Source organism: Drosophila tropicalis, unplaced genomic scaffold, assembly GCF_018151085.1.
Source record: "Drosophila tropicalis isolate 14030-0801.00 unplaced genomic scaffold, ASM1815108v1 contig_463, whole genome shotgun sequence".
Lineage (NCBI taxonomy): Eukaryota > Metazoa > Arthropoda > Insecta > Diptera > Drosophilidae > Drosophila > Drosophila tropicalis.
In genome coordinates, this window is record NW_027172929.1 from 135122 (window position 1) to 156826 (window position 21705).

A 21705-nucleotide genomic window follows, 5' to 3' on the forward strand; every position below is an offset into this window, starting at 1 on the left:
GATAAAACTTAAGATCTTTATGCATTCGAAGCTCTAAAAACTGCACAAGTTCTAAAGGAGTAATCTGTCCACTGCAATTTTGATGATGATACCATGCGAAATAGCATATCTTTTATTTATAAAGGTGTACGGGATTCTTGTCATCAAGCAAAATATAACTTAAAGCAGTCAAAAATCAGATTCTTTTTTGTTTAGTTATTAAATATTGAAATGATTGGGATGGGACCCATACGGTATTATAACTGCATTTAACATAGATCAGTTTTACGTTACGTCGTTGCTTAATGCTATCGAGCTTAGGGCAACTCACAGTGAGCTAACATTTTCGCTTAGCTGATATCGATTATATTTTTTATACTAAACAGTAGTCGATTGACTTGACTTACAATCGATAATCGATTCTGCAGCGTGGTTGATAAAAAACAATTGAAAAAAACCTACCAGAAAAGTGCAACAATTTGTGGTATAACTCAACAACAGCCAGAAAGCGATAGCCTTGTAAGTGTGCAAAGCAGTAAAGGAAAATAAAAAAACTGTGCAAAAACACCTACGAAAACAAACAACAAACCTTTTACGCCTTACCTGCTGCTGCTGCGTTGTGTGTTGAATTGACTTTGACTGAACTGAACTGAAATTGACTTCCCCCGCCCGCCTGCCCTGACAACAACAACAACAACAACACGACAACTCATTGCTGCCGCCCCACTATTCCACCCCCTCTTCTACAACTGCTTAAAACAAATAAAATAATAAAAAAGTCACACTAAATCAAGAAGAAAAGGAAACAAAGTAAAAACAACAATTAATTGCAATAAAACGGGATAATAACAGCCAAGTAAAAGAACAAACATTCCCCGTTCCCCCTTACACATCACACACACACACCGCCTCCCGCCCCCCATTTCCAACGAGAGCCTGAAAGTGTCACCGCCAAGACGTACGTCCGAAAAATGTTCTGGGACAAGGGTTATGCGCCCTCAGCGAATATAGAGGCGCTACTAGAAAAGGAGGTGAGTGATTGACCCCCACCCCCTTCCAAATCACCTGCAACTTCCCACATACACATATTTATATATATGTAAATAAATAATTGTAGAATTCACGGCTGGAGGAATTTCTAGATGAGGAGGATATACTGCAAGAATGTAAAACTCAAAAGAAAAATTTGGTCAACTATTTTACACGTCCCGAGGTCATAAGACGTCTGGTCGAGTTAATTACAACCGAACCATCAGAGGATTTGCCCATGGTGCAGCGTTTTCGCTATGCCAATATGTCATGTGAGATACTCACACTGTAAGTGATTAAAAGGATCGATCGATCGATGTGCTAATTGTAAAATAAATTAAATTATCAAATTATTAACCCTTGCCAAGAGCTCGTTGAAATTTTAAGACTTTCCAACAAGCTCTAACAGGGGTTTTCTTTTTAAAACCTTAAAGGCGTGATCTTTAAAATATATTAAAATTGTCTCTTTTCGGGCTCTTGCCTTTTCTTTATCTATTTTGTAGAGGCCTGCCGTCCTTAGATGAGAAGCTATTAACCGATGCGGACACATTGAATTTGCTTTATTCATATCTTGAAAAGGAACCACCGTTAAATCCATTGCTATCATCATTTTTTAGCAAAACATTTAGCATGCTCTTCATGAAGAAACCAGAACAGGATTGGTTTCTGTATCAACATATGTGCCTACAACTCCTCGAGTATATTAAATCGCAGAAAACATTTTTGGATTACATTTGTAAACACTTTGACACGCCAGTTATACCCGATCTGATAATGCAAATGATGAAGGACATCGAAGGTGGTCAACTCAAACGTAACCTATATGAAGTAAGACGATCTTTTGTTTCTATTATTACATTTATTTAAATTATTGTATATCTTTCTTCTAGTGGCTAACTGAAGATAAAATTGTTGATAGACTGATTGCAATATTGCGTAATCCTTTAGAATTCGATAAACATGCTAATGTTGCCGACTTTTTCTGTGATCTTATTAACCAAGGGCGTTTAATGCGTCAAACTGAACAGGAGAATGATTCATTTGAGCCAGCATTCGATGGCTCAAATCCCATATTAAAATGCATTGAATCAGCTGAGACAATTGAAGCCTTGTTAAATGTGATTTTGGAACCAAATGCTCTAGAGAGCACGATCTTATCAGGAATATCGGTTGTACTTACGCTTATCAAGCCAATTACATTCACGTAAGTTAGAACACATATGTACATACAAAACAAACAAAATCTCTTTGTTTCTTGTTTTCTATATTGCAAAATTCATATTTTACTTATTAACAGTGATGAGCCCAACTCAGATAGGCAACGTTTGCTGCAAAAGCGTGAACGTGAATTCCATCAGGAAGTGCAGGAGACTGTGATTAATGTGATGGCGCCACGCCTTAAGGAATTTGTTCATGTGCTCAAGAACCCGCCCGAGGTGAGCATAGTCTCTTGTATCCATTTTGTACTCGTCACTTAATATGTATACGCATTGCTTACAGAAACCCACACTGGAGACTACAGCGGCTATATTAACGCCGCCCTTTGGCAAGACGCGGCTTCAAGTCTGTCGTGTATTTACAGCACTTTTGGAAACTAAACACGAGACTATACAACAGGCGTAAGTTGATCACTTTGATGTTGGTGATTCGGTGAAATATACATGTATTTATTTTTGTACTCCCTTCTCGATTTCAGTATATGCTCGACAGAATATTTTAGTCTTTTATTGGACTACTTTAAGCAATATTGTTGGAATAATTTCTTGCATAGCGAGTTGGAGAAAGCATTACATTTGGTTTTCTATAATGAGCTATCAAACAATAATACGGCCACCACAGAGGGCACAGATTATTTTACAGCCGATTTTCTAATTAATGCATTTCTCAAGACGGATGAAGACGATGAAGTTGAATTGAAGAATGCACTGAACGATGTAAAGCGTGCCGAGGGTGGTAAAGAAGACCTAAAGCCAAATGTCAATCAGGACAATGCATCAGATACTGATGCTAATCTCGATGATGAAAATGAAAAGTCCAAGATTATTGAAGCCGAGGCAGCGACAGCTAATAACGAAACAGAAAAGGATGCAGCCTCTCTTAATGATAATGATCAAGAGAAGATCTCTGAGAATCATATTGAGAATGAGAATAATGAGAAAAATGAGGCGACAGAAGAAGAGTCGACGCTCAATGATCTGGATAAGACTAAAGAGCAAGCCAGTGCTCCACCCACAGAGATGCAAACACATGTAAGAAACAGCAGCGTAAAATGATAGAATTGATTCAAAGTAATGAATTTTTAAATTTTTAGCTAATTGTCAACTGTAATTTGGTGGCGAAATTGTTAGACTATTGGCAACATAATCAACAGGCACAGTAAGTGATCATCAGATCCATCCATTGCGTATCTAATCAGCAACTCTAATTTCTTTCTCTGTTTTTGTTACAGATCGGCTGAAAAGGGACGACGTTTGGGTTATATGGGTCATTTAATTAAAATTCTACGTCATGTTACATCTTGTATATCAGAATCTGAACATATCGGCTCACTGATTGCATCCCAAATGACGGATGAATCGGATTTGAAGCTTTGGCAATCTCTAATCGATGCAGAAACTGGTGAATTCTCTTTGGCTGTTAAGCAACAAACGAAATTGCTGGCCAATTGTAATCCCCATGAAGAGAATGAGTATTCGGCCGGTGGAGCCAAAGATTTCCTTAGCGAAACAAATGCCTGGGATATTGGTGCCTTATCCTATAGCAATATGGGTTATAGCGATTTGGATAATACACTGCAGGACATTGTGTTTACCATGGATAATGATCAGAATTTGTTTCAATTCGGCCGCAACATTGACGATGAAGATGACGACGATGATGATCAACAGCAGCATGGTGGCGGTGATGGTCTTGGTCCCGGTCATGGCATGTTCACTAAAAACTCCATCACTTTAAATAATCTGGCTGCTGATCCCTGGGATATGGAAGTACAATTTGCTGATATGGCTGGCGTTTCGACAACCCAATCAAATACTGGAACCGCCAATTGGGGTACCGATTTCAATAGTGGTGATAATTTTGCCGATTTTGATGCTCACTTTAGCACATTTGGCAGCGATTTGGGTATGCCAACCACATCACCGCCTCCGCCTGCATCTGAGGAAACTGAGGACGATGTAGCATCAACACCCCATCAAGCCGCATCAGGCACAGATGTGACCCAAACTGAGCAAGATGCCCATCATGATGAGCAGCACAAATCTTCATCAACTGAATTAAATGATTTGGATAAACAATTTACCCAAGATATTGATGATCATCATCAGAAAGCCGAATATGATAATAATGCCAATGTGGAGAAAGCCTCCAGTCAAAAGATTTTGAACTCGGATGCGGCAAATTCGCTTGTCACACGCTTGCAATCGGTTCTTCTATACGGCGGTGAAGATGATTACGAAGATGATGAGGGCATGTGGACTAAACCTCTTGGCGGTAGTGCAGATCATCAATTAGACGACAGTCAGACAATATCGCCACAGCAGCAAACCGTTCCCATTTCAAATGGACCAAACAGCAAACTAAATGAATTGTAAGAATTTTAAATATTTTAAATGTTCAAATGATTCTTAGACGAATGTTCTGACTTAAATGTAATTTTTTATATATCTATCACTTATAGTTGCATAGTTACATATATATATATTTATAAATTAGTTCAATACTAGTTCAAAATTCCTTAATACAATTCATTTAAGTCCATAATTTTACAACTTTATTAGCATAGGGTAACAAAATAATGTGTTATTGTGTAAGCCTGTCTAATTATGATTCAGATCATTTCTATCATTAGATAGTAATCAATATGGGTTTAGATTCAAGATGGATTCCATTGCGAATGCTTGCAGGCAGCTTGCAGCTAGAATAGAAACACGTTCTATTTTTACCACAAATAGTTTTGATTCACTCTTCTCATCCCACTTGTCTTCTCTTTCTCTAAAAATTATTTATAGCAATCATACAAACGATAATAGCGGCAGCAGCAACAACACGGTGGGTGCCCATGAGGCAGCAGAAGCCGTTAACATCACATCAACGGAGCAACAGCAGAAGCTAAATGCAGTTACAACCAATACGAACAATGTGGAAATTGCAGCAGCTGCACCATCACCACCAGCACCAACACCAGCAGCAGCAACGACAACCACATAGACACATGCACACAGGCACACACACCCAAACACACACACACACTGAAAAAAAAAAACAAAAGAACACACACCCACAGCTCGAAGCAATTAATTGCAAATTGCATAGAAAAGGAAAAAAAGAAAGAGATGTGAGAAAATATTGTATGTATGTAGAGCATGTGTGTGGATTGGGAAAATTTGTAAAAAAACGAAGAAAATGCAAAGCGGAAAAGAAGAAAGCAAAATTGTTGTTGATGGAGATGGAGATGGAAAAAAAATGCCTTTGATTTGCTCTTTGGTCATTTCTTATATACATACACATAATCATGCAGAACATATTTATATGAAATATATATACCTACCACATACTATTACTTATACGTACATACACTTATATATATATATATATATATATATATATATATATATATACGTATATATATATATCTTAATAGGCTGCATAGTACAAGAAAACAATTTGTCGGCCGAAACCCGCCCAAAGCATAAAAAACAAAACGAAACAAAAAGTGAAATTGAAATGTTGTTAATGATTCCTTCTGCTCCTCGCTCGTATTGCCAATTACATATACATGTATATATATATATATATATATATATATATATATGTGTGTGTGTATGTTTTAACTGTTTAAGTAAAACTGTACTTTTTCCTTTCTTCACACATAATTTGCCGTTTATTTTATTTTATTTTTTTATCATTTTTGAATACTCACAAAAAAAATGAGCATTATTTAAAGTTTAGTTTATTTTGTATTATTATTATTATTTTTTTTTTTTGTTTAATTGGAGACTTGTATTTATTAACCTATCACACACATACATCACACACACACACACAGGGCCGTGCCCAGGTGCCCCAGTGGGGAAAGGTTTTTAGTAGTCTAGTTACTTTTATTACCGATTGAATCCTTTTAAATATAAACAAATCTACAAAAACTTTTACTTAGTTCTCATTTTGTAATTTGTTAAATTCATCTACATAAAAAATGTCTATCAAAAGTGTTTAAATTACGCGTTTCAAATTGTTGTTTCCTTCAAAACTATTAATTTTTTATTAATTTATGTTTGTCAAATGCTCTGCATAAAAAATGTTTCATGTTCTGGCTGATTATGAACATTTCCCCTCCCTCCTATAAGACATTAACCTGCTTACGGCCCGACACTCACACACACACACCTACACACACACACACACATGCTGAAAGCACAAAGAAAGAGGTACGCATCATGTATTAATGAAAGGTTGATATGCATGACCTTTATGCCATTACAAAATCGGTTAAACCAAAAAGATAATAACAAATGAAACAAGAATTATTCAATGTCGAAAGTACAAAAACCAAAACAAAAACTAGAAGAAGAAAAAAAAACAGAAGAAAATTAACAAGCATTTGTCACGAAACGAATACAGATACATATATGTATGTATATATATGCATATATCTGATCATTCAAACATCAAACCCTTTTTGTTTTCTACTATTATGCTTCATGAAGACTTTCCAAGAAGACATTTTTTTTTTCTTAAATATTATATCAGTAATAATTTTTCATGTTTTGTGTATTGAAAAAAAAAAAAAAAAACGTTAAGAAACCTAAAATGAAAGAGAAAGATAACCTAAAATAGAAAGAGATATACCAATATGCCATCTTTTGCTTCCAAATATAATTACATTTTAAATTATGTTATAATAAAGAAGAAACAAAAACAATACAAAAACAAAAAAAAAAATATCAAGAATTACTTAAAAAGTAAACCAATGTTTATTTTATAACAAATTGCTCAATAAATATTTGAAAAAGAAGTACATACAACCAATTATGTATCTATATATACCAAGGGCTATATCAGCATATCAACCAAAAAACAAAAAAAAAAAAGATAAAGCAAAATGTTGATTTCGATTTTCGAGGAGTTTCATTTGAGATTTCACAAACAAAAATAATAATAATACTAATACATACATAAAACTGTTTTGTTTGCACAAAGAAAAAAAAAAAAAAACACGACAAAAAAATTACACAAATAGCTTGCTTTTATTTTTGCAAAAACTAAAAAAAAAAAAAAATTAATAATGAAAAAAACGACTACAAAAAACGCAAAGAAAAAATAAAATGAAAAAGTGTTTTAACTATCTCTGATGAAAAACTGTGATAATTCAATGAAGTTGCAGGGTATTTGATAAACAACAACAACAAAAAATTTAAAACAAAACACACACATACACACGTTGAATCACACTTAAACACACACACACACATACAAATATAACACTAAAAAAGAAAAACGAAACGAAAGAAAACGCACCCCAACAATCATCATAGAAAAAATTAAATAATTAACGCAACAAAAAAAAAAATTAAAAAGAAAAAACAACAAAAAAAATATTTGAACAGCAATATTAACTGCAATTGAATTCGTAATATTTAATAATACAAAACAAAAAACAAAAATAAAACGCAAAACTACATTTGTAATAAAGTTAATGAATTAAACTTTTAAGTACGATCCAGAGATTGATAAACTTAATCTTTTTGCTAAAAAAAAAAAAAAATTAATTGAGTTACAACGGCTTTGTCAACTAACAAAAACAAAACCCAAAACAAAAATGCAAAAACAAAAATCTAAAGCTAAAGTTTATAAACAAATACTCATATCAAGAACCAGCCAATTATAAAACCTTCGTCATATGTATATATTGTCTTCCCCTGCTCCTACTAAGCCCCTCGTTAACCAAACACGTCACCACAAAACCACCAAATGATCCTATCCTAAAGCTTTGTTCTCCTAATCAGCATTACTAAACAAGTATATCGTTAGCTATCTAATGTCTGCCCGTCTGTCTGTGTATGAATCGTCTTTGGCTAGGAATTGAAATGGGATCCCAGTATTCAAACTTTCTATAGCCTATTTTTTAAGTTCCTATATTCAACTTAACACCTGAATGTCATTTGCCTACACATCATCAGTTTCCATAGTTGTTATCTATGATTAGTAAATGTTTTTAGGCTGTGGATAGGGAAAGTAAGCCGAATGGTTTCAAAAAGGTATCCTTTAGTCCTGAATGTATTACAAACAATAGTAATTTTGAAATAAACTAGGATATACTTGGTATTAGTGACTCTTGTGATTATCTTTTTGTTTTCGGATAATATGGAGATATCATAGAAAGGAAGTTAATTTCAATCTATATATGTATATGTATATGTATATAGGCTTCGGATTGTATCGAAGTTTGTTTTCCGTATGTATTTTGTTTTTCTGAAATCGAGTCCTTCCCTAAATGTGCATATGCCTTAAACCTAAATAAAGCGAGTTTTTGTGTGTGTTGAGCGAAAATTCGTAATAATGAATATGAAATAATAATCATAATAATAGAAGTAGTAGTAAACACTTTTTACATACTGTGTGTCTTTTTAATATTAAGGCCAACTAACATACATACAAATAATACATACATAAATGCTTCGTATCACATATATACACACATACATACAAACACATATATATATATATATACGATCATATGTATATATATAAATTGGTAGACAAAGTCTTGTAGGCAGCTTTAAGCATTGTAATTGTTTCATTACGAGAACAAACAATAAAACAAAAACAAAAATATGTACCAAACGTCCAAACAAAAAAAAACAAAAAACAACAGAAAAAACTAACAACAATTGTGAATAAACAAAAGTCTTCAGATTAAACTAAATTTAAATAAAAAAACGAGAAAAAAAATTTGCTCTACAAAATAATATATAGAAATTAAGCAAGGTTGTAATTTATGTGGCGCAATTACAAAACACAACAAAAAAAAAAAAAAAAATTACCTATAAAATAATAATAAAAATACAAAAAAAAGAGACATAAAGTTTGTATTTTTTAAGTCTAAACAAAAAAAAACGTAAATTTTTCTGTCTGTGTGTGTTCAAGCAAGTTCAGTATTTCAATTAAGCCAAGTTAAGTCCTAGCTCCTTCTCCCTAGCTCCCTAACCCACAACTCCATGAAAAAGGTTTCCAACAATGTAAGCCCAAACAACAACAACAACAACAAAATAAAAATCATTTAAAAATCTCTCTACTTGTAAAAAATTAAAATTAAAAACAAAAAACAAAAAAAAAAAAAAAAAAAAAAATAACTAACAACCAGCGGGAACAACAACGAGGATGAATTCAACTGTAATACAACTTTAAAAATTAATAATGAAACAAAATAAAAAAACGAAATAAGTAAACCATATTCAAATTGTTAACAAACTTACAAAATATTTTGTTAAACAAAATAAACTTACTAACCAACAAACACAGAGAGAGAGAGACAGACAGACAGACAGAGAAAGATGGTGAAATACAGATAATGAGTGAGTGACAAAACGAGATAGAGAAAAGACAGAGAGAGAGAGAGAGCGAGAGGGAATTAAATGAAAGAAAAAAAGAAAAACAGAACCCAAGTGTGCTTCATGTATGAATTTATGTTTAGATATATACACAAAAACCGAAATACAACCGATAAATAAAGAACAAGATGATGAACACAAAACGTATTCCTAAAACTAAATGAAAAAAAAAAAACAAACAAGAAAACGAAAAAAGAAAAACCATTAACAATTGTCAAACAGAATTTGCATATTACTCTTAATAATAATTCAACTATTGGTGTCTATATATACATATACATACATACTATATTATAAAGAACTATACTTTATATATATAAAAAAAAAAACCTAAAAAAAAAAAAAAAAAAACAACTACAGACTTTTTGAGAACAAGCTAAAACGTATCGTCAAATATCCAAGAGAAAGTTAAGAGAACGAAAACGAAATTTGGGAGAAAAAAACCAAAACATATTTGCAATAAAGTGAAAAAAACGTAATTAAAAATATTTACTTTAAGGATAACAAGTGATAGCTAAACAGATACACTACACACACACACACACGCCCACACACTTTAAATTTTTACTAAGGCTTCTGTTGTTAAATGTAACCAAAATCATGAGGGTTCTTCCTTCTATTAAAATGTTTGGAGCATTCTTGTAGCCAGGATTAAAAAGGTCCTGGATTTAGAGTTTTCAACAAATTTTAAGTCAATTGGCAGAATTGAGAATTTGAGATTTTTGGGCTAAGATCATGGAAAACCAAGTTTCATGAAAAATATGTTTCAAATTTTTCGTTCTAATCCTTTGAATACAAAAAAGTGCGATATCAATAATACACCAACGTTAAAACCAGTTGGGAATTAGATCAAATCGACTATTTTTTTTCAACATGATTCAAAGATTTTATGCAGACATTTTTAAATACATACATACATACATACATATGTATGTAGAAAATTTGTATTTTTCTTTCAATAAAACTAAACAAAATGTATTTGCGGCTAGGAAAGCTATTTGAAAAAGTCCTTTACCTATACATTGGCTACTTTTGTCAAGGATCTCTTTCTAAGCGATTTTTAGAGAAGGTTACTTTTACACATACACACACACCTACACACACACACACATATGTATACCGAATAAGTTAAATGTAAAAGCGAGTTACGTTTATTTCACAATCGCTTGCTTGCCACATGAAAAATAAAAGAAAAGCCAGAAAAAATCTATAAAAACTTACCCAAAGGGAGTACTCTGGAATCTAATAATTTCTTGAGTAAGTGCCTTAAAAATAAAAACAAAACAAAAAAAAAAAATGAAAACAAAACAAAATGCACTTGTGTTAAGGAAGTTGGAAATTCTGTTTCTGTTTTTGTTCGAAACTTTACCCAACCAAATTAGCAGCAACTAACTGTAGTTCCGGAATTAACTAAACCATATAGTTAACTTTATGCTCCGATCTATCAATATATATATATATATACTATATATACATAATTATACATATATCTTACTACTTATGGCATTTCGAACTTGTATTTGTAAATTGCATTTTTTGTGAGTGTTTTTATTCCTTTAACTACGCACACACACACACACACACACACAAACACACACACATCCGCTTTACTGCAGTTGAAATACAATTTGTGATTGTTTTGCATGTACCCAGACATTTATAGAGTATACAATGAATATATAGAAATTATGTAAGTATAATTTAAATTGAGATTACAAAAGAAAATAAAAAAAAAATAAAAACAAAACAAAAAACAAATGAGATATAAAGAATTAGCATTAACATTTGTCTAACAATAAGAATTTGTGCATTATACGATAGAAATTCACTTTGAATTCGTGAAAAAATGACAAAAAAAAAGCATTAAAAAACAATTGAATGAAAATTTATCAATAAAGCGATACAACAATTTGATTATTATATCTTACTTAAATTTAATTTAATAAAGGGGAGCTTCAAATTTATTGAGATAAAAGAAATTCGACAGACTATTTCAGAAATACATAAATAGGTGAAAAAAATGTAAAAGAATCTAAGCAACTCGCTTTCCGTTATTCTGGCCACTCTCTTCTCCCACTCTAACATACAGCGTACTGTGCTCCTTCTTCTCCCATTCTTTCAGATTCAGCTCCTTCTCCCACTCTCACTCTCTTTGCAACAGTTTTAATTTACCGGTCGCCGCGTTCGCTTGGCGCTGGCATTTTGTATTTTATTTACATATATTTTTTCGCCTTGAAAATCGTTCGGAAGTATAATTATAATTACATTTATATAATATTTTTGAAATTATCTTTCAAGTGGTTATATTCGCGTTTAAATCGGTTTGCTCGTTCTTTTATTTTTCTTGATCAATTAAAATTAAAAAAGGAGACAGACAATAAGAAAAATTTGACTACGCGGCCTTGACTTTTTCGCGTCAGAGAGCAAGAGAGCTAAGCCCGTTTACGTGCGTGTGTGTGTTTGTCAGAAAGTGATCTCCATGCATTTTTTGTTTTTTTTTTCAAGTGCTTGCTTTTTTTTGTGTGTGTGTGTGTGAATGCTCTGATTTCAAATTTACCTCTGCTGCCTACACTTTTGCCACAGTCTATGAAGAATATAAGAGAGAAAGAGAGGGAAAGAGAATGAGTGTGTGTGTTTGTGTTGTTTTTTTTTTAAGTGCTTGCGGTTCTTTTAAAAAGAGAAAAGAAGAAGTACACCAAATTTAAATGTGATGTAGTCAAGGTAAGTGGATTTTTCTTTACATATATTTCTCTCTGAGTCCTCCTCTAACGTAAGATTTCCTGAGATTTCCTTGGACCCCTCCTCCACGCCCTCTCGAAGTCTACGTAATTACCACCATCTTGAAGTTTACGTGATTTATAGACATTCCCCTAGTCCCCTAGTCTTTTCACGAAATTCGAGTGCTGGTGCCCATAAATATATGCTTCAGTTTTTTTTATTCATAAATACATTCATATATCTATTTTTTTTGGGCACTTTGGTATTAAAATAATTATCAATTTACTAATATTAAGAAAATTGGCAAGGAGGCAAATGTTAAAAAAATATTCTTGTTTCCTTAAAAAAAAAAATTTCGCTCCGCAGTTTGTGCAAAAAAAAAAAAATTGTTTTCTTTCTTGACTTATGGCTACTTGAAGAGTTTGAAATAGTTTTTAGCATTTTATGTTGCATCTCTGCTGTTTAACTCTTTATAAATGTAAACAAAATATGTTTATGATTTTCCATCAAAGGCACAAAAAAAGCAAAAAATTATAATTAAAAACAAGGGAAAATTTCTTGAAAAAAAATTTATTTAATTTTTATCACAGTGAACACAAGCGCTTCTCCTTTTTTAAATGGGATCAGGATTATTATTTCTACTCAACTCGTTTTGGATGATGTGGAAGTTGAGCCGGTTATAGTGCTTGTAGTTGTAGGTGATTGCATGGAGGAACTGCCGCCACCACCACCATGTCTGGTCTCCATATGCCTTTGGAGATCACGACGACGGGCAAAACCCTTTTGACACAAACGACACTGATGACCTGACCGATCGGCATCAGTTTCACCCTCAATGTCGACATCACTGCTATGGCCACTTGTGTTGGAATTAGGCTGAGTTTGCAAATGGAGACGGACATGCTTATTGAGATTGCTGGGATCACCGAAGGGGCGTAGACAAAATTTACATTTCAGTGGCTTAAAACCGGTGTGGGTACGAATATGAATTTTAAGACCATATTTGCGGGAATAGACTTTGCCGCAATATATGCACAAATGCCCCTGCTTGGAGGCACCCATATTGCTGACAATTGCCTCAATCTGGGCAGCAGCATTAAGATGCGAATGATGTGCTCCAGATGTGGCAGCCATGGAAATTGATGGCAGATACGAGAGCGTGGCGGCGGTAGCTGCCGGTGGTGGTGGTGGAGTCAAAGTCTGCAAACCGGATATAGGACGAAAGGCTGAGAAGCGTTGGATCTGTGGCGATAGTGTGGTGGTGGTGCTGGTGGTGATGTTTGTGGTAGTCACAGGCATTTGCGGTGGTGTCGGTGAATGCGTCGGTGAGGCCGATGACGATGCTGAGGAAGCTGTCGGCTTGGGTGACAATTGTCCTCGAACCGATTGTGTGGTGGTCTGTGCTGTGGCAGCTTTCAAGGCATAATGCAAACGCATCCATAATATATCCATAGCGTTGCGACCACAGCCCAAGGCCAAATGGATCTTTAAAGGATGCGGCGTCTCAAAGGTTAAGTGGCATAAATGGCATGTATAACGATTATTGCCTAGAAGAGGAGGAGAGAACAAAACTTTAATTAATATTCCAATGCGATCGAAAAGTTTTTTGCTGATCGCTTACCTTGTATATTGAGAGGCGTCAGAAAGGGTATGCCCATTAGTAGAACTAATTCTTCACCAAACCAGGCCACAATTTCATCATCCCTGGCCACATCACGGACCAGACGTATGCGCACTTGTCCGCCACTCAACTCAAAGATGGCATTGAAGCTATATATATCTTCGGATAGTTTAATCTGACGCAGTAGACTGGCCGACATGATTAATTCGCCATTGCTGGCAGAGATCTGGCAATGACTTCTAGTAATATCCGTTGGCATGGCCGATGAATTAATTAAATCTGATGTGGCCACAGCATTGGAGTAAGTATCCTTTGTTGTATATTGTAAAGTATAAACACCTGGACGCAGTGCATCTCTTCGACCTCTCTTTGTCAACATGGTGGTGGTGTTTGTGCTTGCCGTTGCTGGAGTAGTGGCGACCGTTCCGGTTTCGGTTCCAACTCCACCTGCTGCTGTTGGAGCTTGTGTAATGGAACTGCTGGTATTGCTGGTGCTGGGTAGCAATTGCTCAATGCGAAAGATCATGCTGCTGCTGCTGCTACTTGTACGTTTCTCCAGCTCGTCCAACCGACTACGATGATGGTGATGATGGTGATGAAGATGGTGATGGTGTTGCCGCTGCTGATTTTCCGGATGCGTATGCGTGTGCATTGCTCGATTTCGAATTAGATTCTGAATGCCAATTGGAAGTATTCTCGTCCTTTTATATGTGGAAACTGCGAGATGCTCCCTTATTTCCAACCCGAAACCAAAGTCGACGGCGGAAAAAACAACAAAAAAAAAAAAAAAAAAAAAAAGAAACAAGTGCAAGAATTCCCAGACCAAGCGGGCACCGGCTCTTTGACATTGCTACGCACTTTGGCCGATAGACCACACGATAGACCACCACCCCGACCGCCCGTCTCTGGCTTGATGCCTGGTGTCTCCCTGGTAGTCCTTGGGTGGTTGCTCCGGCAAGTGCAACATCATGTCCTCGCAAATCACTAAGCCAAGCTAAGCGGCTGGCTGCTGGCTGCTGGCTGACTGGCTGTGGCAAGTGTGCAGATTCCCTTTCCCTTCCCCTACCATACCTTTCATGCTCATGGTTTGGCTTTTGCTTTGGCAAAATGTTTTTAATTGAAATTAAACGATCATTTGTTGTTGTTGTTGCTATTGTTGTAATGCCACCATATACAAATCGCATTCGCTATCGTCTCATGTCGTGTCCTTGTCGCACATGCATCCCCTTTCCATTTGGCATATCAGGGCCCACCCCTTCGATAATGCTTTAATATAATATTGGCCGTATATATCGTTACAACTATTTCTGTGGTTTAGGGTGGGTCGTGATTTCTTTTTGCCATCGAGGGTAGTGAAATCGCTCATTGCGGCCCAAATAGGGCCGTTTCTATTAACTACTATAAAATAACAAACTTTACATGATCTAAATTTTTAGTAAAAACTGGAATTATCTGCTTTGAATAGGCAAATAGATAATTTTTATTACACGATCTTCAAATGATCAATGTAAAATATACTTGCGTGTCCGTTTTGGCTCTATTTTTAAATAAATTTCTTTAGTTATTTTATTTTTCTGAATGCATGCCTCTAAAATGTTGAATCTAAGTGAATAATATAATGCATCAAGTGAACGTGAACTCCGCTCCTGTTCACTTGACAAATATGCCACTCAGCTAATGTTTTCATTATTGCGACACAACATTCACCCTCATCCTCAGTTTTTGCTTATCCCGCCCCTTCATCATTTAGCGATCAACAGGATAAAGCGATAGCCAAAAACATGTGTTGCCAGTCACACAGCCGACGCTCGTCAACTGACGACCCTTCCTTGCCTCGGTCGTGGCAGAGAAGCACAAGGTGTACCACCAGACTAACCCAAAAAGAAAGAGAAGATGCCAGTTTCTAGTTTGGTATTTCGTTTGGTGTTTTGCTTGTCGTTTAATCACATATCGTTTCATTTTATTTTCAATTCATTTGTAGACATATCCCCCGCCCATATTGGATGCTCCATCATCTCCATCAGCAGTTTCATTGTCATCACAACCATGACAACCTCCGCCAGCGGCTAGTTTATCCAAAGCCTCTTGGATCTCAATTGGTATGGGCGGCGGTGTGGGTAAATGATCGCCCTGCGGTTGAAAACCATTCTCATCGGCTATATACGTAACCGATATCGATTGACCCTCAGGACTGGTATAGGAGAATGATCCTTCAGCCGTTTGTGCCTCATTGCCATTGATATAGCCCATTTCTTCGACCATTATGCCATTGCCAGTTTCGTATTCATACTGAAATTGGTTTTCTGTTTGAGATTTAGATTTGATATAGAAGTGTAATTGGACCTACCTTGTAGGAACCATCAGTATTCACTTTGGATTCCAATTTAATAATGGGTATAATCTCACCACCACCAGAGTCACCGTTACCAGAGTCACTGCCACCAGAGCCGCCGTTGCCATTGGGGGGTAAATAGCCATTACTTGGAGGCGGTCCATAGCTTGTCTTGGGCGGTTTAGGAGGAGGAGGAGCTGGCGGCTTTGCAGGTGGCGGCCCATAACTAGTTTTTGGTGGTGTTGCTGGTGGTGCCGGTTTGCCATTCTTTGGAGGACCATAACTATTTTTGGGTGGTGCTGGTGGTTTACCATTGCCATTCTTGGCCGGCAAGTAAGTGGACGATGGACGAGAACTTGGATAGCCAGCTGGCAGGGCTCCAATATAACCCAAACCCAGTAGCAGTAGAATTATTTGTGTTGCCTGTCTCATTGTATTGGCTTCACTGTGGCACCTGGATACTGAAGCAAATGATTTTATAGACACGCAAACACACATCTAACCCCAGTCGATCCAACACGTTTCAAGGCTCTCTAATGATGATGATGATGGAAATGAAATTGAAAAATCGTAAAAACTGGGTCAGAAAATCATCTCAACATTGGCATCATGTCCATTGAGGCCGGGGGGCTAAGTCCAATGACAAAATGCTGATTAATTGAGTGTGCAATCTCTCTCTCTGTCTCTCCTTCCATTCAGCCTACTCCTCCTTCCTCTTCTGTCTCTTGCTCTACCTCATTGATCCTTCTTTCAGGCTAATCGGCAAAAACAACAAAACCCGCTTGGCCACAAGCAAAATGTGAAAAATGAGAGGAGGAAAACTTTTAATTCAAAAGCAATTTTCAACCGGAATCAGTGGCAACACCTGCATGACCACCAAAATCCATCCCCTTTATGCTTTTGGTGTCCTTGGTTGTCCTTCGTGTTTAATGCACTTTGCCTGTTGCCCAACTACACATACATACAAGGGTGTGGCGTAGGATGAGGGTGAAGGGTGCTAAGCCCAAAACAGAGACCCTTGGAGTGCAACAACAACAACAACAGTAAGATGAACATCATCAACGATTCGATGTCGGATTTAGTCAATCGTCTATTAACTTTTTAGCCAGTTCTTGTTTTTGTGGGGTTTTTTCGAGTTTTCATTGCACAGTGGGACAAAAAAATTCATAGAAATTGTACTCTCTTTGTATCTATATAGAATAAAAAAAAAATGATAAGTTTCAATAAAGTTTTTTTTATGATACTTAAGCTTAATCGGTCGAAACTTTAACTAGAGAATCCTTAATGAACTCCTAGAACTATATTCCTGTAGAATAGAAATTATCGTCCAAAGAGTTCATTATAAAAATTTCTTTACCGTAATTTAAGGAAAATTGTTTCTTTTCCTTAAAAAATCGAACTCTTTTAATTATGGACCACAGTTGAGTAAATAAGGGGAGTTGCTTTGAAAAACTGACAACTTTTTGAGAGGACGTATAGCTAAATCTACCAGTTTGATGCTCTCTCATTTTTGACTGATTTTCAACTACTGTGCCTGCTTGTGGGCCTCGTGTGTTTATCATTTTGGTAGCTCAGCTTGTGCCAGCCAGTTGAATTGGGTTGAGTTGAGATGCCGCTAATATATATTCACCTTCTACTATAAGGGATAAGGGATGCCCAAGCTAGCTAGCTAATGGCAATGTCGTTTGCAGCTTGTCCTACTTGTAATGTGCTGGCGTCCAGCTGACGTTCTCCCATCGTACCCATAGTCATCTCACCCAGATTTCAGTGTGTTTTCCGTGTGTGTGTGTGTGTGGATTTTTGAACCTGTTCCAGCTGTAGCCACCACCCAGATTCACTTGCTGCACCGGCTGCATAAACCAACAATTGTATGGTCCTTCCGCTTGGTTTAGTATACTTTTCGCTACGCACATATTGTGAATATTCCACGGATAGCCCCGCCCTGTTCGCCCATTTGCCCATCATTCTAGCAGCCTAGCAGCAGCCAATTCACCCGCATTTCGGCAAAACATTCATAAAGTATATACAATTTTTGACAGAGCGGAGATGATCTGATTGCGATTTGTGTTTTTCGTGTGGTTCGAGGGGGTTGGGACCCGATTAAGTTCTTCGCTGTTTTTGTCCGTGTGTGTGTGTGTTAAATCAACATTTTCGCGATGCAGTTTCAATGATAAATTAGCCACAGGGTGCTGGCAGCACTTCATCGAACTGGGAATGAAAGCAACTGTTGTCACTTATGTATATATTTGCCCATGGTCAGCATTTTGATAAACTATTAAATGAATTTTATTAAAATTAATAAATAGACATTTCTCGTTCTTGACTTGACTTCTTTAATGCGTTAATAGTTTTAATTAAAATCTTGGAAATGGAGCCAAGTTTAATAGTTCTTGATATGAAAGAATGTGGAAAAATAGGTTTTGTATAAACTTAAGCATGATTGTGATTGCAGCCGATAAACGATTCAAACCATTTTTTGGTTTATCTAAGTTTGTTAATTTTTAATTCTTACCCCTTTTTTTCTGAGGCGACCATGTGACTTTTTCATTTTGTGTTTGTTACTTTTCATTTGAATTTTATAAATTTATATTTCCTGTTGCTCTATTACTTCTTGTTCATCATCATCTCAAAAAGTATGAAAAAGTTAGACAAAGGCCAATTCGTTATAAGCAACCTTTCTTCTCAGGCCAGAGAGTTCTTTTGCCTGAACACAGAACACAAAAAAGTCAAATTATAATGACGTAATCCAGAGACTTGGAGTCTTGGTCATTCCATTCATTGTTTAATAGCGGACTGCGCAGATATATTTGTTTTCATTAAGTCGTTTGTCTAATTTTTTCAGTTAGTTGGCAGTGAGAGACGCCAGAGAACAGAACTAGAACGTCCAGAATATATTTTTGGATATCCGTAAACAGCAAAAACAAAACGAAATTGCAATGAAAGTGGTTAGTCATCAAGTTAATTTATTCATTCAACTTTATCTTTAACTCAACTCTTAATTTCCTTTGGTACAGTTAATTCAAAACATGTGGCTATTTGTCATTCTATTGATTCCTGTGATCTCGAGTCTACCTGCTCTGGAGAACGGAGAGCACGAAGAGGCCTTACACTTTGGGTAAATAAGCAACCATTTCTGCTCTGGCCGAAAGAAAGAAAGTGATTTTAAGCTATTGACTTTTTTGTTTTGCTAGTTTTCATACCGAGAATGGTCATCAGCGTACTGAAGATATAACTTTCACTGTGCGTCCCGAAACGGATGAAACGAAAGCATTGGAGACGGAAACACCCAAGCCAGTTGAATATCGTGGCGGCTATAGCTTCATTTCGGCCGATGGCTATCAATATCGTGTTCTATACAAGGCTAATAAGAATGGCTTTCAGCCATATGTTACAGCCCATAAAATTGGTGGCAAATCAGAGAATACAAATAAAACTTTAATACCGTAAACAAAATTAAACATAATATTCACGTTCGAAATACGAAAAAAGCTCTATCTAAAGAAAGCTCTAGCTTAGGTTATGCTCTGTGTTAATCAAGTTGATTTATTTCGATCTGTTGCAACATAAGCATATTAATGAGCTAGGCATAAACACGTGTATACTCTATAAATGGCACGGAGTATATATCTTACTAGGAGAATGTATTGTTGGTTTTTGGTTATATTTCAATGTTTAATGCACCTTCTCTCAACAGGAAGTGGAAACCAGGAAAATTCCATCTGAACTGACAAAATATCCATACCACATAAGAAAATTGGCTAACTGATCTCAATTCAGAGTCCTTTTGTTGCGAAGTGCTGAGGAAATGTTATCATTCCGAATATAGTCAGAAGAACCCAAAAAACATTTCAGGATCTTGTCTCAAGTATAAAGCCGTATAGAATGATTTTTAATTCGAGAACGAATCATGCTTATATGCTATGTAAGCAGCTTGCTTTTTTGTTTTAGTTGTGTTTTTTATGACTCTCCAATTTGTGTTTGTACATGATGCAAATTTCAATTTTAAGAGTAAGGGTATGCATTTATTGGTCATTCGTTTCTATAACTTTCTTTCGATCTCAAGTCAAGTTTTCTAATTTCTTTGGCAATTTACATCTATTGCAAACACATACACATTAGCAATGCCAATCGAAAGAGTATGAAATTTGTTTTTGTGGTCCTTTTTTTTTGCATTTATGCACACACATACATATATATAAGTTCATATATTATTTGTAGGTGTTTTTTATTTTTCCCTTTTTATTTTACATATCATCATCAGCAACCTTTTTCCAGTTTTGTTATGCAAATACATAGATGGAGTGTTTGAGCAATCTGCAACTATATTGAAGAGAGACTTACGTAGCATTTTTTTCCCCCCATTTACAAAATATCTATGTTAGGTCTTCCGCACTATGCAGATGCTTCATTTCTTGTTCGGCCGCCTTGGTTAACAGTTGTGTGTTTTGATTGGATTTGATTTTTTTTCTGCATTTTTTTCTTTGTGTGTGCGTGCTCAACTGTCTCTGAATCTCAAAAGATGCCTTCACAATGGGTAAGGAAAGGCAATGGCAGTGGAGATAAGTCAACTGGTGGTGAAATGGACATTATTCCATACGATCTTAATAACAAATATGTGCAGTTTGTTATACTTATTCTGGCCTGCACTCTATTGGGTTGTGCTCGTATTAATGCCTCCTATGCACCTGGGACCGTATTGGACATACAACTGGGCGAAGCCGAAGTTGAACAATTTAAATATATACCAACGCGAGATGGCTATGAATTTGGGTAAGCTGGCCAAAAGTTGTTTAGTTAAAGCATTCATGATTTTCAACTTTAATTAACTGCCACTAGTTATACTCTTCCCAACGGCGCTCATCGGGATGAGGTTGCCAAAGTTCTTAGTGGCACATCGGCAGCTAAGGATCTGGAAAATGCAAATGAATTGGCTAGAAATCATCGCCCCTCACGTACCCAGGGTCTGAAGAACCGCAAACTTTCTGGCAAATCTTTATCCTCGTTGGCTGGTTAAATGACAATTTTTTGCTAAATATTTTTTCATCGAATTTATTAACATGTTTTAGTTCTCTATATTTATAAGTTACCTACATAGTTCTCTTGAACTATGAAAATCAGAAAAAAGAAAAAATCAAACAAACAAAGAAACAAAAATGATTGAACTCTTGATGATCGTTTTCTTTTGCTCTATCTATCTTTCTGTGTTTTGAAAACTCGTTTGTTGGGCAACCAAAAGACAACAAAGTTACAAGCAAACAAATTATTATAATGATTATGAGAATGATGATGCTGCGTGAAGGAGGCAGGGGAAGGTTTGAAATTTAATTATAATTATGCCTGTAACTTTCAAAAACCAGTTTATCCCAAAAGTAGGTACAATATAAAAATTACATAAGCTACCATTTTCCATACATACA

The 21705-nt window shown here is 35.7% G+C and overlaps 5 protein-coding genes across 5 annotated transcripts; 3 read left to right on the forward strand and 2 right to left on the reverse strand.

Moving 5' to 3' along the window:
• Positions 1 to 378: 378 nt before the first annotated feature.
• Positions 379 to 9295, forward strand: fmt (phosphatase 6 regulatory subunit 1-like protein fmt). Its single transcript, XM_068286760.1, has 10 exons — positions 379 to 1010; positions 1097 to 1296; positions 1512 to 1836; positions 1899 to 2212; positions 2306 to 2444; positions 2509 to 2627; positions 2705 to 3257; positions 3320 to 3384; positions 3458 to 4597; positions 5019 to 9295. The coding sequence occupies exons 1-10, from the start codon at positions 951 to 953 to the stop codon at positions 5215 to 5217; spliced, it is 3114 nt and encodes a 1037-aa protein (XP_068142861.1). The 5' UTR covers positions 379 to 950; the 3' UTR covers positions 5218 to 9295.
• A 2965-nt stretch (positions 9296 to 12260) lies between these two features.
• Positions 12261 to 21302, forward strand: LOC137574469 (uncharacterized). The gene is made up of 3 exons (XM_068286793.1): positions 12261 to 12338; positions 20808 to 21058; positions 21125 to 21302. The coding sequence occupies exons 2-3, from the start codon at positions 20808 to 20810 to the stop codon at positions 21300 to 21302; spliced, it is 429 nt and encodes a 142-aa protein (XP_068142894.1). The 5' UTR covers positions 12261 to 12338.
• Positions 12978 to 14608, reverse strand: Prdm13 (PR/SET domain 13). The gene is made up of 3 exons (XM_068287103.1): positions 13957 to 14608; positions 13629 to 13882; positions 12978 to 13577 (listed from the first exon to the last, which is right to left on the reverse strand). Exons 1-3 carry the CDS (start codon positions 14606 to 14608, stop codon positions 12978 to 12980), a joined length of 1506 nt encoding a protein of 501 aa, XP_068143204.1.
• On the reverse strand, positions 15928 to 16720 carry Cpr65Az (Cuticular protein 65Az). The gene is made up of 2 exons (XM_068287104.1): positions 16304 to 16720; positions 15928 to 16245 (listed from the first exon to the last, which is right to left on the reverse strand). Exons 1-2 carry the CDS (start codon positions 16718 to 16720, stop codon positions 15928 to 15930), a joined length of 735 nt encoding a protein of 244 aa, XP_068143205.1.
• On the forward strand, positions 18857 to 19735 carry Cpr65Ay (Cuticular protein 65Ay). Its single transcript, XM_068287106.1, has 3 exons — positions 18857 to 19233; positions 19303 to 19403; positions 19480 to 19735. Exons 1-3 carry the CDS (start codon positions 19225 to 19227, stop codon positions 19733 to 19735), a joined length of 366 nt encoding a protein of 121 aa, XP_068143207.1. The 5' UTR covers positions 18857 to 19224.
• Positions 21303 to 21705: the final 403 nt, after the last annotated feature.

Coding starts and splice junctions, on each gene's coding strand:
- LOC137574469 (XM_068286793.1), top strand. CDS start 20,808: ATGCCTTCACAATGGGTAAGGAAAGGCAATGGCAGTGGAGATAAGTCA. Junction 21,059..21,124: donor CGAGATGGCTATGAATTTGG/GTAAGCTGGCCA, acceptor AACTGCCACTAG/TTATACTCTTCCCAACGGCG.
- Cpr65Ay (XM_068287106.1), top strand. Junction 19,404..19,479: donor GAAGAGGCCTTACACTTTGG/GTAAATAAGCAA, acceptor TTGTTTTGCTAG/TTTTCATACCGAGAATGGTC.
- Prdm13 (XM_068287103.1), bottom strand. CDS start 14,608: ATGCACACGCATACGCATCCGGAAAATCAGCAGCGGCAACACCATCAC. Junction 13,883..13,956: donor GACGCCTCTCAATATACAAG/GTAAGCGATCAG, acceptor CTCCTCTTCTAG/GCAATAATCGTTATACATGC. Junction 13,578..13,628: donor CGACACCACCGCAAATGCCT/GTGACTACCACA, acceptor CTATCGCCACAG/ATCCAACGCTTCTCAGCCTT.
- Cpr65Az (XM_068287104.1), bottom strand. CDS start 16,720: ATGAGACAGGCAACACAAATAATTCTACTGCTACTGGGTTTGGGTTAT. Junction 16,246..16,303: donor ATACTGATGGTTCCTACAAG/GTAGGTCCAATT, acceptor AACCAATTTCAG/TATGAATACGAAACTGGCAA.
- fmt (XM_068286760.1), top strand. CDS start 951: ATGTTCTGGGACAAGGGTTATGCGCCCTCAGCGAATATAGAGGCGCTA. Junction 1,011..1,096: donor AGGCGCTACTAGAAAAGGAG/GTGAGTGATTGA, acceptor AAATAATTGTAG/AATTCACGGCTGGAGGAATT. Junction 4,598..5,018: donor AACAGCAAACTAAATGAATT/GTAAGAATTTTA, acceptor AATTATTTATAG/CAATCATACAAACGATAATA.